Here is a 17094-nt window from a genome sequence, read left to right on the forward strand (position 1 = left end):
AATGATGTAGGTCTACTGACTGCAGTTAAGAACTGGCTAACGACCCAAATTCCAAATGAAAGATTTGGGAGAGGCTTAGTTTGTTCTTGGTATATAAATCTTTCGGGATCGTAAGAACAAAGTGCTGGCACTGTCTCAGGCATCGTATATTGATAAGATGTTGCTCAAGTACTCGATGCAGGACTCCAAGAAAGGCCTACTGCCGTTCAGGCATAGAGTCACTTTGTCTAAGGACATGTGTCCTAAGATGCCTCAAGAGGTTGAGGAGATAAGATGAGTTCTATATGCATCTGTCGTTGGTAGTTTTATGTACGCGATGCTCTATACTCGTCCAGACATCTGCTATGCTATGGGCATAGTCAGTAGGTATCAGTTTAACCTAGGCTAGGGTGACTGGACTACAGTGAAGAACATCCTCAAGTATCTTCGGAGAACGAGGGACTACATACTCGTGTATGGTTCTAAGAATTTGATCCTTATTGGATACACGAATTCTGACTTTCAGACTGATAAGGACTCTTACAAGTCCCCATCAGGGTCAGTCTTTACTTTTAATGGAGAAGCTGTAGTGTAGCGAAGCACTAAGCAGGAATACATCGCCGACTCCACTATGGAGGCGGAGTACATAGCGGTTTGCGAAGCTGCTAAGAAAGTCATTTGGCTCAGGAAGTTCTTAACAGAACTGAAAGTTGTTCCATATATATCTAGGCCCATTACCCTATATTGTGATAAGAGTGAGGTAGTGGCGAACTCTAAGGAGCCGAGGAGTCACAAGCGTGACAAACAGATAGAGCGGAAGTATTATCTAATCTGCGAGATAGTGCATCGAGGGGACATGATCGTCACGAAGATCGCTTTGGAGCATAATGTTTCTGACCCGTTTACGAAGGCTCTCACGGCTACAATGTTTGAGGGTCACCTATGGAGCATGGGTCTACAGGATCGCCTGCAGCTGGACTAGAGGAAGTGGGAGATTTTCTTGTACTGGGCTTTTATGCCCTAGTTTATTGTTTAGTACTAGTTTTATGTACACCTCACTTTGTTTTAGGACAAGTTGGAGATTGTTGGGGTTGATGCTCTAAAGTCTTGTGTCTTGTAGTTTGTAAACAGCTTGTATGAACGCTTGTGTTGTATAATATATGATATTTACTTCACATCTTTTTTTTTTTTTTGCTCAGTTATTTCTTTTATTTGCTTTAACACAAACCAATATACATAAAATTCCTGGCTATTTGTATATAACTTAAGCATGTATGTGGTCACATATAAGTAGATCATGTCTTGAGTGATAACATAAATGGTCTGTAGTATATGGATAAAGGAGGAAAACCTTATCCTGATAATGCTACAGATGCAGCCTGCTTTGTGGAATGGTCACAAGTGTTGTGACTTGTCATAGATGGTCTGATACTGATCATTCGTGTTGGGGACATGTGAGTGGGGGCATTCTATATAAAGAGTTTGTATAAGATCTAACCATGAAGTGTTAACGTCTCGTTATATAACACCGTTCATGATAGAGACTTCACTTCACTAGGATGACCATAGGTAACATGACCTCAATCCTGAGTGAGTTGGGAACTCTTGCCATTGAGGGCAGTCTTTTGATTTGTATGGGTGCGAGTGGCTAGGTCGCCGATTTAAACCTACCATTTTGGGGATTTGTCTGATTTGGGAGTTGGGAACTCAACTACACAAGATGAAATTCACTCCTTTCTTGTGGTAGGGGTAAGTAGATAGATAGCTCCCTTAAGGGCTGATTCCAAGGCTTGAACGATGTGGTGCCACACAGCTTCTTTTAGCTCAAGAGGTGTTCACACATAGTTAGACTATGATGTATTATTCATTAAAGGAATCAGTGGTACTTAAAGAGTGACATGTGACTATAGGGGCAAAACGGTAATTTGGCTCAAATGTACTTACGAGCATCTGTGAAGGGTCATCGTACTCATGATTGGTTATATCCGATGGAACACAGAAATAGATCTGTGGTAAGAAGAGTTCAGTTGTTGGTCTTTAGTGGAATGCCTCATAGTTAACGGATGATGGATCTTATGGCTAAAGAGTTTAGTTAGCTATTGACGTACCGTTGGAGCTTCAAGCCACAGGTCCATTAGGTCCCCTGGGTAGCTTGGGTAAAGTCGAGAATCAGTGTTTGGGTTAATTTGAAATGTTCAAATTGACAAGAGGAAGTTCGATTATATATGATATAATTGGACTGGTTAATTATATATGATATAATTGACTAAATGTTTGAGATACATTATTTTGGAGGAAATTCGATATAAATATGATTTATATCAAGTATAGGAGAAATTATTATAGTAGATATGTGATATCAAACTATAGGTTAAGAATATAATTTGATTATATTTATTAATTATTTAATTGATTAATTTTATGATAATTGACCTAAAATTTCTCTCGGACGTGCATTAGTGGGAGCAGCCGCTTCGGTTATGGTAACCAAAGAATAAAATGAAAATTAGTTTTATTTTACAAAGGTTCGAAAAAATTTGGCATCGGTGTGGAAACGTAAACGATCGCATAATCGAGAGCCTATACGATAGTTGCTCAGTGCCTCAACGATCGCACACCTCGCGCCTAAACGATCACACGCTAGTTCCTAAATGATCGCTTAGCTTTCCTAAACGATCACATAGTGTGCCGTGCTTTCTAAACGATCGTCCACCTTTTACTAAATGATCGCTTAGTAAAACCGACACGATCATGTAGCTTCTTCTAAATGATAAGCATTTAGCTATACGATAGCTTCTTTTTCTCTCCCACTTGCTTATCGTCTACACGATTAATTCTTTCTCCAACCTCTACCAAACTCACCAAAGACCACACTTTGGATTCTCATTCTGAGAATACCAAGGGCTCAATTTTGGTGGTGTTGTTTCCGTTGCGTTGACTTGTTTGTGACCATTCGTGTTGCTGTCGTTCGCGTAGACGATCGTGCTGCTGCAGCCGACTTATTTGCTAGGCGATAGAGATCGTGTAGAGGTCTTCCACTGCGTTAGAGTTCTAAACTTGAAGAGGGTCTTCAATTGGTATGAGAACTCTTTCGTTTGTACTTTATAATTCTAAGCATGCCTTTAATTAGATTGAATTTGCATAACTGTATGTTAGAATGTATATGTTGTATTTTGGTCACGGTGAAATTGGAAAGATTAGAATGCGCTTATGGATGCTCGTCGTTAAGAGTTCCTTCATTTGTCACTTTCATTAACTTTGAATCCCTTAGATGTGATGAGATTATCGAATTTCTCATGCCATTGCTTAGGAGCTTGTTTCAGGTCATAAAGAGATTTATCTAACTTGCAAACCTTGTTCTCTTAACCAAGTTCCATGTAAATATCTTCCCCAAGTTCACCATTCAGGAATGCAGTCTTTACATCCATCTAATGAACTACAAGGTTGTTTGCAGTAGTTAGAGAAAACAACACAAAATTGAGGTGATCCTGGGGAGAAGGTGTCAAAGAAATCTATGTTTTGTCTTTGTTTGAAACCTTTAGCTAAAAGTCTGGCTTTGAACTTATCAACTGTTCCATCGGGTTTGAGCTTCTTCCTCAGGATCCATTTGCATCCTATTTTTCTTTACAACTAGAGGTTACGTCTACTAAATGCCAAGTCCTACTTGACTCAAGAGTGTCCATTTCATTATTTATAGCTTCTTGCAGTAAATTGGCATCTATTGAAGACAAGACATTTTTTAGGTTCTTAGGATCTTCTTCTACATTGAAAGTTTGGAAGTCATCTCCTAAGTCCTTGACAGTACGAGTTCTCTTGCTTCTTCTAGGCTATAGTTTTGCCCCCTCATTTTGAAGTTTGAATTCTAATTGAAGGTAGACTACTAGAACTCGAGCCACTACTATTTCTTGATTTAAAGAGAAATTTATCTTAAAGGAAGTCAACATCATTGGATTCTATAATCACTTGATTTATTAGGTCACAAAACCTATAGGCTTGACTATTTGTTGTGTATCCTATGAAGACACATTCGTAGGCTCTACTGGTAAGCTTCTTTCTTTTGAGATATGGTATTTTTATATAAGCTATACACCCATAAGTTCTGAAATATGACAAGTTCGGTTTCTTATTCTTAAGAACTTTGTAGGTGAGGTTGTGTTTATAGACTTTGGTATTTTATTTAGCACACAACGCACATTAAGATAATTTCACCCCACTAATAAGAAACAGCTCCTGAATTAAGTAAAATAGCAACTACTAGTTCAGATAGAGTTTTATTTTTCCATTCAATTTTTCCATTAATTTCAAGAGAATAAGGTGTTTTCTTTTCATGAACCATGTGAATTATAACCTATTCAGTTTCCTCTATCACTACAAAGTCTCTTAACTTTTCTATTAAACTGGTTTTCTATTTCAGTCACAAACAATTTGAACACATCAAAAGCATCATTTTTATTTTTCAGCAAATATATAAAGGTGAAGCCATAACAATCATCAATAGAGGTAATAAAGTATCTTTTACTATTCCTAGTGAAGACACTATCAAATTCACATAATTGTGAATGAATTAAATATAGAGGCTTATATTCCCTAAATATAGATTTATGCAGAGTTTTTAGTTACTTTAGCCTGACTACAATATTCGCATTTATCAAAGTCGTTCATGGAAAGTTTAGGAATCATTTCCAACTTACTCATGTTGCTAATTATTCATTTATTAACATGACAAAGCCTAACATGTCAAATATTAAAAGAACACAACATATAAATGGAAGACTTAGTTTAATTTACGTCAAGATTAAGCTTAAAAATTGCATCAGTTGCATAGACCTTTCCCATGAAGATATTATTTTTTGTAAGGGTATACAATTTGGCCCCTATGGTCTGAATAAAGCTGAACTTGTTGAGGAGATAGCCCGAGATCATATTTTTACTAATCTCTGGAGTGTGCAGAACTTCCTTCAGAGTGAAGGTTTTCATAGTGCTAAACTTCAGTTCCACCTCACCGACTCCAGCAATTTTAGTTGAGTGGTGACCTCCCAACAAAATATTTTTATCCTTTGTTTCATAATAAGTCTTAAATAAACTAAGATCATGACAGACATGACGCGTAGCACCAATGTCTGTTCACCACCTCTCAAAGCCATCGGTCACATTTACTTTTGTGATCATGGCTACTAACGGTTCTTCTGTTCGGTTTTCCTGCTCAGCAGGATGACATCTGTTCCTATAGTTCCTGGCCATATGTCCATGTTTGTTTCAGTTATAGCAAAGAAATTGTACCTTTCCTCTTAGTTTCCTTTGACTTTGGTTTAGATTTTATCACAGTAAAGGTGGGCCTTCCTGGTAGGTGTTTACCTCTTCCCTTTGGTCCTGCTTGCGGGCTTCCTTCTCAATCCTTAGGCGTGTTATCGTAATTTCCAAGGAGAATTCCTTAGTCTTGTACCTTAGGGTATTTTTAAAATCCTTCCACAAGGGAAATAGCTTGTCAATAATAACAACAATTTGAAATTTCTCATCAAGAGGTATACCTTCACTTATTATCTCATGAGTTATTTTCTGTAGTTCATGGGATTGGGCCTCCACGCATTTGTCATCTGTCATTTGGAACTTCAGGTAACGACTTACTGAATATTTTTTTGAATCGGCCTCCTCGGTATCATATTTTTTTTGTAGGGCATTCTAAATTTCTTTTGTTGTCTTCATTATATTATAATAGTCATAGAGATCATCAGTTAGACCATTTAAAATAAAGTTTTTGTAGAGAAAATCATTTTCTTCCCAAACAGCTACATCTTTGATCTGTTGTTCAGTAGGATCTTCTTTGGGGACAACTATCTTCTCAGTGGTGCGGGCGTGAGCAACCTCCTTGATGGTGAGGAAGAACAACATCTTTTGCTTCCAACGTTTGAAGTGCACCCCTTCGAATTGGAAATGACGGTTGAGATCAGAGGGCATAAAGTCGGTATGTGTAGACATGGCCATAAAAAACCATGGTAGATGGATAACGTCTTAAAAATTGTTGGGAATGGTTCCTTCGACAGACAGAAGACTATAACAAAAAAACGGCTCGAACGACGATTGTTGGAAAGAGAACCTGCAAAACGAACAAACGGTGAAAGTAGGCTGAGTCGCGGATCTCGCTCTCTCTAAAACGTTTCACAACTCTACCTTTTATGCAATCAGTTCTGAATAAGCCCACACCGTCCCTAAAAACTTCTATCTCGATCGAAAATACATTGAAACTGATCGAAATTCTGACACCCTTCTATCGGAAAAGCTTGGAAACATAAAAGGAAGAGGAAAGTATTTTCGTCTGTGAGTAGAGAAGAGAATAGGGGAATCACACCGCGTTCTAATGCTTTTGTCTGGAGAGGTTCACTCAATTTGTAGGCAGAGAGCCCTAAAAAAACGTCATGCACAACGTAAAGGTGGAGGACGCACACGACTCACGGTGAAGGCACCGTAAGAAACGAAATTCAACATTGAATTTTTAAAAGAGTAAATAAATAATAAAAAATAAAAGGTTATTCTTTTTATTATTTATAGAAAATAATTCCACACATACGCATACGCCTTATCTGACCGAACAACGGTGCACGTATGAGATGTTCACCATACCCATGATATTTGCCTATCTTCTCATCCCCTTTAAAACATGGATACTCCTTGGGGCCCAAACCCATAAGCAAATGTGGAGGCATATTACGAGGCTTTCTATTGATAAAATAATTCATGTGGGATTCCCTTTTTTTCTTTTTTTCCATTTAAAATAAATTTTCACTAATATATATTCTCATAGGAGGAGCACATGTAAGCTTTTTCTTTCAATAGCTTGTCAAATGACTATAAAAAAGTCCTAAAGTTATTAATTATGATAACATCTCAAATTATTAACTACAATTTCTCATGTGATAAATTGTAGTTAGATGATGGGTAGAAAGATGAAAAAAGATGGGTACAGCTCACGATGCATGTAAACCCTAGAACTTAAGTTCCTAAGCATCTATACATTGAAGTTAACTCTGGTGTTTGTATGCTTTAAGATGCATAGTAAGTTTAATCTTTATTGCATAGGTGTGAAACATAGCAAAGAAGAATAATAAGAAGGAAATCTTTCTAAGTGTGGTTGAGAAGTTTGGTTATATATATACACTTGTTTATCAAGTTAAGTAAAGGTGAAGAGACAGGGTATAGGTACTAGCTGGGTAGTAGATGTCATAAGAGGATTGACATCTGTTGTCTTCATATATTTCTTTCCAGATTAAGAGGGTAGCTTGAGAGGGGGTGTGACAATGCGACCTAAATATTCTTTTTTTTTTTTCATTATTATGTCCAATAATTAATCCTCTCAACACATAATCCTATTGAATTTGAACTAGAATTTATTTTTTGTTGGAATTTTAAAGTGAGGTTGAGAGTGTAGGAAGTGATGTGAATGAAGTAGAGCAAGGAGATATTGTGATCCCAACATTCATGGCAGAGTGTGGAGTGTAAAGATTGCATATCAGAAAAAAGCAATCTTTGCTCTAAACTGCCATTCAGTTTCTCTCGTGGAATACCTCGATGTGGAACCAGTGGGTTCAGTGATCTTAATGGAATGATTTTGCATCATTTCATGTTTGTTTCAAGTTCACTGAATACACTGTGGTGGATGTTGCTCATCTTGTTAAAGTTGGTTCTAATCTCATCCCTCCCAGTAGGGCTGCCTTCTTAGTTGTGGTGTATCAACAGGTAAATAATAAATCCTATAACATTATTTAATTTGTTGGCATTGTTTTTTTGGATAATTGTTTTGCAAAGTCAGAGGGGGTCATCATTAATTTGTTTATATTTAGAGTTCGATTTAAAAAATTTAAGAGTAATATGTTGAATAACCATTTAGTTTTTGAAAATTAAGCTTAATGAAACTCTAATATTTTGTTACCTAAAAATGTTAATTTCAAAACCTATACAATTTTTTTTTAAAAAAAAAAAACCGCAAAAACTTATTTTTGTTGTTGGAATCTGACCAAGTATTCTAATGTTAACTCAATAAAGATGAATTGTAAACGTAAGAGCCTAATTTTCAAAAATCAAAAATAAAAACCAAGAAGATATCTGAGGAACTGAGTTAGTTATTATAATGTTGTTCTATCTAATGAGAGGGAAATGAGAAAAATGGGAAGTGTGTTAATTTCATTCTAGAAAACTCCATATAAATGCATATCTTATGTCTAAAAATAGATTCCACAATATTAGCAATTTATCCTACTAACTCCACAAGAATAGGAACTTAGACTTGACTACAACTGAAAATAACTTCAACTACTTCCTAGAAACTAGGAATTGACTAGACCAACTCAAAAACTAATTTGCAGTTTTGAGTTACTAACATTCTCCTCCTAACTCAAATACTGCAAACACCTAACTTGCTCCTAAGAGCTTGAAAACGACTCACACAAAACCCAGGTTCAGCAATTGATCATCCATCTTGTTGTACCATACCATAAAAGCTTGCTTCAACCCATAGAGAGTCTTCTTCAACAAATAAATCTTATGCTCTTATCCAGGTATGATGAATCCATCTGGTTGCTCAACATAGATCTCTTCTTCTAACACTCCATTTAGGAATGCTAACTTCATATCTAGATGATACACCTTCCATCCATGTTGGGCTGACACAGCCAGTAGCAACCTGGTTGTATCCATTCTTGCAACTGGTGCAAAAGTCTCAAAGAAATCAATTCCCCAGATTTGTGCATACCCTTTTTGATGAAAATGCCCCAACCTCTTGTGCCATAACTCAGTGTCATTTACTTGACACTTGAAAGCTATATGCTCCTTCTCGAGTGGATCCAACGAGAAGCTCTTGTGCTATATCTTTATTTTGAACAACTCATTCCCATTGGAATCAGAAATGAGGCACTTTCCTTCTTCAAACAAAACTTTGAATCCCTTCTCTACTAATTGACCAACACTTAACAAGTTTTGATCAATTTTAGGGACAAACAACACTTCAGTAATCAACTTGGTTCCAGCACAACTCTCTATTGACACTGTGCCCTTCCCCTTTATTTCTAGATAATCACCGTTTTCTATCTTCACCCTTGACTTGAATGACTTGTCAAGGTCATTGAACAACTCTTTGTCACTTGTCATGTGATTGGTATACCCACTATCAACCAACCAACCATCGCATTGAGTGGCTGATGAGAAACAAGTAGCCACAAAGAGTTGATTTCTTCTTGTTGTACTACAACATGTGCTCCTCCTTGTTGTTGAGTTTTTGTTTCCTTACAGAATCGTTCAATATGCCCCAATAAATGACATCTTCTACACTTTACATCTGGCCTTCTCCAGCATCTGAAATGTGGATGATTCTTCTTCCCACAGTGCTTGCATGTACTACTAGCATCCTTTGCAGTAGACTCTGAGCTAGCTACTACTGCCACTTCCCTTATTCTCTCTTCCACCTTCTCCCTACTGCACTCTAGCTTTCAATGCCCCCTTAATGCTTTCTTCTTGTCTCATCAACCTCCTCTGCTCTTGTGCTTGCAAAGCACTAACCACTTCTATCACCTTAACTTTTGAGAGGTCTTTAGTATTTTCTAATGAAGCAATGGTTGCTTCATATCTCTCAGGTACTGAAACTAGAACCTTCTAAACCAATTAATTGTCAGATAAAGTGGTTCATAATGCTCTTGCCTTGTTAGAAATCCCAATCAACTTATCTGAGTACTCTTTAATGGACTCAAAATCCTTCATTTGCATTCTCTCGAATTCTCGCACTAAGTTCAACACTTTCTTGCCTTTAATCCCCTCAACACCTTCATACTCACTTTTGAGGAACTCCCAGATCTCCTTTGCCGACTTCAAGGCCAAAATTCTGTTGAATATGGCGAGAGACACAACTGTATATAGGCAAGCTCGAGCTTTTGCCTTCGTGGTGACTCTCTCCTTGTGAGTCTTGATCTGATGTATTGGGTTATCAGGAAGTGGAGCAATCTCATAATCTTGCTCATTTTCTTCCCAATAATCACAATTCTCCATGTAGGTTTGCATTCTGATAGCCGATGTCTGGTAGTTTTCACCATCAAACACAGGTGGAGCCAATGAAGAAAGACTGTTTGATCCTAATTCCATCTCTAACAACTCTCTCAGGTGTATCACTTAGTTTCTCTCGGAGATATTTCACTGATCCTCACTCACAAATCCATTAAGAATTGAGGGCTCTAATACCACTGTTATTCTAACTAATGAGAGAGAAATGAGAAAAATGGAAAGTGTGTTAATTTCATTCTAGAAAACTCCATATAGATACATATCTTAAGTCTAAAAATAGATTCCACAATGTTAGCAACTAATCCCACTAACTCCACAAGAATATGAACTTAGACTTGACTTCAACTAAAAATAACTTCAGCCATTTCCTAGAAACTAGGAATTGACTAGACCAACTCAAAAACTAATTTGTAATTTTGAGTTACTAACATATAATCAGTAGTTATTGTAGTTTGTATGTTATAATAGTTTGTGTCTGGGATACAGACTAATTTAGTTTGGATTTAATAATACGTGTTTGGGGTGTGAATTATTTTAGTCTGTTTGGGATGTACATTATAACAAATGAGGATTTAAAATAGTAATATTGTAGTTAATTGTAAGTTATAATAGTTGAAAACACCTATTATAATTGAAGCCATAAACATGGAATGAGTTATAATAGCCCCACTCTACCTATTTAAAATTGGGAACCCAAACATTCCCAAATAGTTATGAAACATAACCTAAGATTAAAATTTATTAACCAAGCTAAAACATAGGGGAATATGTTTTTCACTCTAGAATAATGCAAGTTACAAATCTCCTCATTTAAAATAGATTAATTACCATGAAGTTGATCAAGCTATGCTCACACGTTGATGAATTGAACAAGAATTTGAATAATGGTAATATATAATTTGTATTTCTATTTAGTTGAGTTTTTTGTTAGTTTTGTAAAGATTTTTCGTAGAAAAGATAACATAATTGTTACCTATTTATAGAATTACAGGGGTGGGTGGTGCTTGGAGAACAGCAAATGTGGATAAGGCATCAACATTTTTGGACTGGGGGACTATAGGTTTATCTGTAAGAATTAACCATTATATTCACTTGAAAAGGCTAATTCACTTAAAACCTTAAATTGGCTAAAGGATATTATTATTATTTTTGGATATAGGTTGCACAAGGAGCAAGAATATTTGGAGCCGCTAGGATTATTGGGGTAGATGTTAATCCAGATAAATTAACATTGGGCAAGTATTTTGTATACTAATTTACATTATATTTCTCTTTTTTCCATTTAAAGCGTTCATAAATTATAATTAATCATGGTTTAAATGTCAACTTTTTTACACCTTTTTCAATTGGTTATTGTATGTTTAAAGGTTTTGTTTTGATTTCTAAAACTAATACAATCTTTTTTTTAGTTCTTGTACATAAACTTTTTTCTTTTTAACTTTTGACCAACATCGTATGAGGTATCTAATATTTTATATTTGAGATTTTAAGTAAGAGGGGTACATGAGTGTCTCTTGTATGTATTTATCTTTCTGCATCTTATTCCTAACAGAAAAAGTTAAAAAATATTTAAGAAAGGGAGAAAAGAAGAATATGTCAAATAGGAAATAACTGTTATTAGACAGTTGGATGGATTTTATAGTTCAAGATGCACCTAATTTTTTTCTTAAGTAATAGATATGTCGGGTTTGATATCAATTTTTTTTCAAACAATATTAAAAATTAGCATCAAATCAACTTAAGCAACCTCATGTAACATATTACTATTTTAAAAGTCGATAGTTAACCTATCCTATTTTGTCTAAACTAAAACAAAATGTGGCGTATATTTTATGGATTTATATTACATAGTTCCTTTATTAGGACCGTCTCAGTTTTTCTATGACATATACAAATTTTTTTCTTCTTTTTCTATGCAGCAAAAGAGTTTGGAGTCACTGAGTTTGTTAATGCTAAAAGCATTGGTGATAAATCTGTGAACCAGGTAAGAACCATGTAACAAAGATATCAGAAAGTCAAAAGTAGGTCAGCTGGCAAACTCTTCTTCTTATTATTATTATTATAAGATAAGGAAATCCAACCTCTCATCTCGATATCGATAATATAATTAAGCTTATACCAGTTGAGCTATGCTTGTATTGATGGTAACAAACTCTTATTACTTCTCGTTATAAATATTTTTGAATATTTATTGTATGTGACTTGAGTAAAATAATGCACAAATATTGAGATGCTCTGATAAAAATGGTCATATTATAAGAAATAATACTTTTTTTCTTCTTAATATTTGATAAACCTATTTGATGGTATTCATTCTGATTCTAAAAAGTTTTTAAATATTAAAATGACACGTTAATTGGAATAACTAAAGATGAATTAGCATGATATGACACTGATTTAATAGTAGTTTATAAATTTTTATTTCTTAATTAACATTGATATTTCATTGATCAAGTCTAATGCCAATTTTCACAAATCCACAATTGAGAGAAAATTTTCAAGTTATAATTTGTAGGTGATCAATGAGATGAAAGATGGAGGTGCAGACTATAGCTTTGAATGTGTTGGACTAGATTCCTTAACTAAGGAAACATATGCAAGTTGTAGAAAGGTATACTCCCCTTTCAGGAAAGTCGAAATTTTGAATCTCTAATATTTTAGTCGATGAGTATGTACTTTCATTCATCAAGACGGAGGTATGTTATATTAGCCTAATCATCATTCATTGATTTTCTTGCATTAATGAGTATAGGGTTGGGGAAAACAATTTTATTTGGTGTGGAAGACCCAGCATCATCAATGTTGGGTATCAAATCTATAGATTTCATTGCTCAAGGGAAAATGATAATAGGATCCTTATATGCTGAACTTAAGCCCAAATCACATAGTCCCAAACTCCTACAATGGTACATGGTTAAGGTGAGGGTGACCAACATCTTTGCCCTAATTTTCCCTCTCTTTGGTTTGTGTGTTTGTTATAATATTTTATATAAGAAATAATGGTTGCACCTATTTTCATGCATTTTTTACTTTACGTAGTAAAAATAAAAAACAAACAATTCATTTTTTTTAAAAAAAATTGACACATAACAAACATTCGTTGTGTGTTTTCTAGACTGCATAAGAGATGAGTGCATCTCATTTTGCACCCAAATTTATTTATTTATTTTAGGTTAAATTATTCACGATAACTACAAACTTATTTTTTGTTTGAATTATATGTTCCTAGATTTTAAAAAGGTTTACTATTACTGCTCAACTAGGAAAGTTTTGTTCCAAATACTACCCTTAATGTATGAACTTGTTTCAAAATATATATTTTTCTCTCAAATAAACCATAAAAATTGACATGACAATTTATTTGCATATCTTAAAAGGCATACTTTGTGAATTTATTTACAAAAATTAAGATTGTTATTACCATTTATTTTATCTAAAAAATATATTAGTAAGTTAAACACAATTTTTACACCTCGGCTACCATGACATTTTACGTAAATTTTATTGCAAATAATGTCAGGTATGTCTTTCAATTTTTACATATCATTTATTCCCTAATTTTCATCTTATTTTAACAAGAAAACTCTTCAAATATATATATATTTTTTAACATAGTTTAAATTTCAAGGCTAACCGAAGTTCAAGAGTATTTTAAATAATTTAATATTTATTCTATATATACCTACCTAAACCATCAGATTAAATGATCTAATTAATCTAGTTTCCATAACATACTTTACAAAGAAAAATTATTAAGAAAAACTTAAAATGATTAAAATAAATACTATTGAGAAGTTTCTAAACTAAAATAAAATTAAAAGTTTGGAGACTAAAATATAATTTAAACCAATCACAACTTAATTGTAACATGATCAATGTTAAATAGTTGAGCATTTAACTTTGGAATGGTGCTTTTGGTTGGTTTTTGATATATATGAGTTCCTGTACACTGTGCCATTGATGTTAGAATATATGAACTTGACAGAAACTGCAATTGGATTTATTTATCACACATGAAGTTGGGTTTGAAGACATCAACAAAGCTTTCAATTTGCTAAGTGAAGGCCAATGCCTTAGGTGTGTGATTTGGATGACCAAATGAAGCAACCTCCTCCTCCCTTGTTACTCCTCAAGCTTAAACACCTTTCAATATTACAAACTTCCATTTGTATTAAAGTAAAATGTTTCTTTAGAATACTGCAAATGCTTGAGAAGCCCCAGTGAAATATATGTTGGTTGAGTTTATTGTACTCTTTGATGATCCAAAGTGTCGAAGTCGATACACACCTGGATCGGCATCTATCGGGATGTCCCATTCGATAGTTGCTATGCTGTTGATAAATGTGTTGTTGTCTAATGTCCATTTGAAAAACAAGGAGAAATCATCATCATCATACACCGGTGTCCATCGTTGTTTCTCCAGCCTTTCGACCACGGCATAGGTTCCTTCGGTTAAGAGGTCGAATCTTGGGTTTGCACTCCAAAATGTGGCAGCTGGTTTCTGTTTGCCTCCTCTTTTGAACCAACCATTTGTTGGTAATTTGATGTCTTGTTGAATGTCTCCAAAGTTGATGCCGTTTGGGGGTGATTCTCCAAAAGGATCTATTACGAACCGGAGTTGGACGGAGGAAAGGTCTGGTGGCGAGGCGATTGGCTTGGCAATGTTTTCATGTTTGGCTATTGCTATTGCTAGTTTCTTGAACTCTTGAATGTATGCTGATAGAGTATGTGGTCCATAAAGAGTTGAGGCAGCCTGAAGATAGCATGGAAACATTGAATGATTAATAAAAATAACTTAATTTTCAAAACTAGCCTCGAGTTGTTTCTTCCTGGTTTCAATTTGAGACTAAATTAGTGCTTACTTCATATCGTTGTTGCTCATATTCTTCAAAAGTAGCGACATACTGAGAGTATGTATTTGTAAGCCCTGCAATCACAACGTGGGTATCATCATCAAACTCTCCATTTCCATTTCTAATTAGAGTTTCCTTTACTGCTTCCCTTAGCCGTCGGCCAGCCATTGTTGTGAACTCTGAAACACACAAAGGGTTAAGGCTACACCGAGCGTAAAAACTCGAAATTTTTAGGGTCCTCTTTCTATTTATACCTCCTGGTACTGAGAGTATGATCAGTTTTCCTAGCCTGAGAATTTGAATTGGAAGAATTGCTGGCTGCAGATTCACCCATCAAAGTTAGCAGTCAATTACAATAAGCATTTTTTCGCACACCACATTCAGGGCTTCGCTTATATGATGAATTCTGTTTCATGTCCACTGAACTCTTGAAGTTTAAAAACTTCCAATTCTGATTCAAACAAATCTCTCTCATCAATAGGGGTTACTTACATGTTTATGTGATATTTATGTGACAAATATTTTGGACTACCAAATGATAATTTATCATGATATGACACAAGAAAGTATGTAACCTGGACTAGCGAACCATAAACGCACACAAGCAACATATATTTTAAACTGCATTTGTTTGCCAGTTTGTCCACCTTATTTTATTCAACTAAAGAACTCTTTTGTGTTATCTATTATCATGCCCAACATGTCAGGGATTTAATTCATTTTGGGTTTCTTTCGTTTTATCAATTTTGTTTGACCCTCATCTTCTTCCATGGAATCACATATACCATATAGAAGCCTTATACCAAAGCTAATCAAATTTGCAATTGATTGAAGGGAAACAAATTCTTTCATACCGCCCAAGCATAAGGTTCGAACATCTCGCCAGTGTCCAACAAAACCGTCTTCGGCTTCTGACAGCCAACCTGAAACTCGCTGGGTTTCTTCAATGAATCTCGCAACTTCTTCCATAACTTATTGATCTGCAACAAAATTCAACGATAATGGAAAAAAGAAAGGCAAAGATTCATCCTATTTGGCATTGTACTGACCTCAGTATCACCCTGTTGAAAGCCAAACACGCCAGGGCCATCCGTAGTTCCAGCGGCAAAACCAGGGCCAAGGGCAGCTGGACATGTCTTGACAACATTATTCCCATCCAATTCAACTTCAATGTCCGTGAAATTCAGATACACATGGCGAAAATCGATCTCCCCTGTTAGCTTCTCTGTAGCTGTTGTGAACAAATCAGCCGCTTTCTGGAACTGTCTCTCCCCAATGATCTTTGTGCTCAGAATTTCATCTGGGAATCTGTGTGGCATTTTAACAAACAGGTGATGTGCAAAAACTTGGTTGGTAGAAGAAAGAATTTTGTTGTATGTAACGTTTACCCAGGCCCGCGGCCCACGCATAGAAGGTCACTGCCATGGCAAGATGAGCGATTGAAATCGCATGGCTTTCCTGAATCAATGCAAAATGCGCCAAGGACGTTGGGCGTGACATCGCCAACATTGGATTGGCAAAATGCTGCTACGAAGAGTGATCCGTCGTTCTTCCTTACTTTTGATGCTTGGCTACTTGTTTTGCTGCAGCGTTTTCCTCCTGTTGCCTTTATTGTCTCTGCTTTCCTCATCAACTCTACGATACCTGTTTTCAAAATAACTATTTTACAAGAAAAAAAATATTTTTAAGTGCATTCCGACCCATTTTCTTTATTCAGCCTACTAAATTATTCAATCACAATTTCACATTTGACAAACTCTTGTTATTTCGTTTTTGAAATATTTTAATTTTTTTTATGTAAGTGATGAAAATAAGATATATAAAGATGGATGCATTTTAGAAAACATCCAAAGATTACCCACTTTCAAACAAATATATATTATTAAGGAACATAAAGTTAATTTTATAAAATGGTGTTGAATGATCCAATAGTATTTAGATTTAATTGATCTAACAGTTTTTTTTGGCAGTTGTATTAAATTAATGTGTAGTATAAGTTTTATCATCTCAGATTCTTATACTCTATTTCTTTCTCTCTAGTACGTAAGCTTGTTGATCTTCCTAAGTGATTGGGTTTTTTCTTTTTTGGATTGGTTGATATATTGGATGATTGACTTTTGATATTATTAGTCTTTTTAGATGATCGATTTTGGATCGGCCTCCAACTTTTATAATCGGTTTGGATTAGCCTCTAGCATATTGATCTATTTGAATTGGTTTC

At 35.2% G+C, this 17094-nt stretch overlaps 1 protein-coding gene and 1 pseudogene across 2 annotated transcripts; one reads left to right on the forward strand and one right to left on the reverse strand.

The window, feature by feature from the left end:
- Positions 1-5095: 5095 nt before the first annotated feature.
- On the forward strand, positions 5096-14122 carry LOC120076189 (alcohol dehydrogenase-like 7; annotated as a pseudogene).
- On the reverse strand, positions 13999-16860 carry LOC120076191 (neutral ceramidase 2-like). Of its 2 annotated transcripts, none has more exons than XM_039029955.2 (6): positions 16262-16860; positions 15923-16181; positions 15728-15853; positions 15128-15191; positions 14883-15052; positions 13999-14773 (listed from the first exon to the last, which is right to left on the reverse strand). In XM_039029955.2, the coding sequence occupies exons 1-6, from the start codon at positions 16501-16503 to the stop codon at positions 14210-14212; spliced, it is 1425 nt and encodes a 474-aa protein (XP_038885883.2). In that variant the 5' UTR covers positions 16504-16860; the 3' UTR covers positions 13999-14209. The 2 variants fall into 2 exon arrangements, with proteins under 2 accessions (XP_038885883.2, XP_090168726.1); XM_090312600.1 differs by having other exon boundaries at positions 15923-16173; positions 16262-16632.
- Between the last annotated feature and the right edge of the window lie 234 nt (positions 16861-17094).

Source organism: Benincasa hispida, chromosome 4 (assembly GCF_027475165.1).
Source record: "Benincasa hispida cultivar pf3 chromosome 4, pf3_genome.v1.1, whole genome shotgun sequence".
Lineage (NCBI taxonomy): Eukaryota > Viridiplantae > Streptophyta > Magnoliopsida > Cucurbitales > Cucurbitaceae > Benincasa > Benincasa hispida.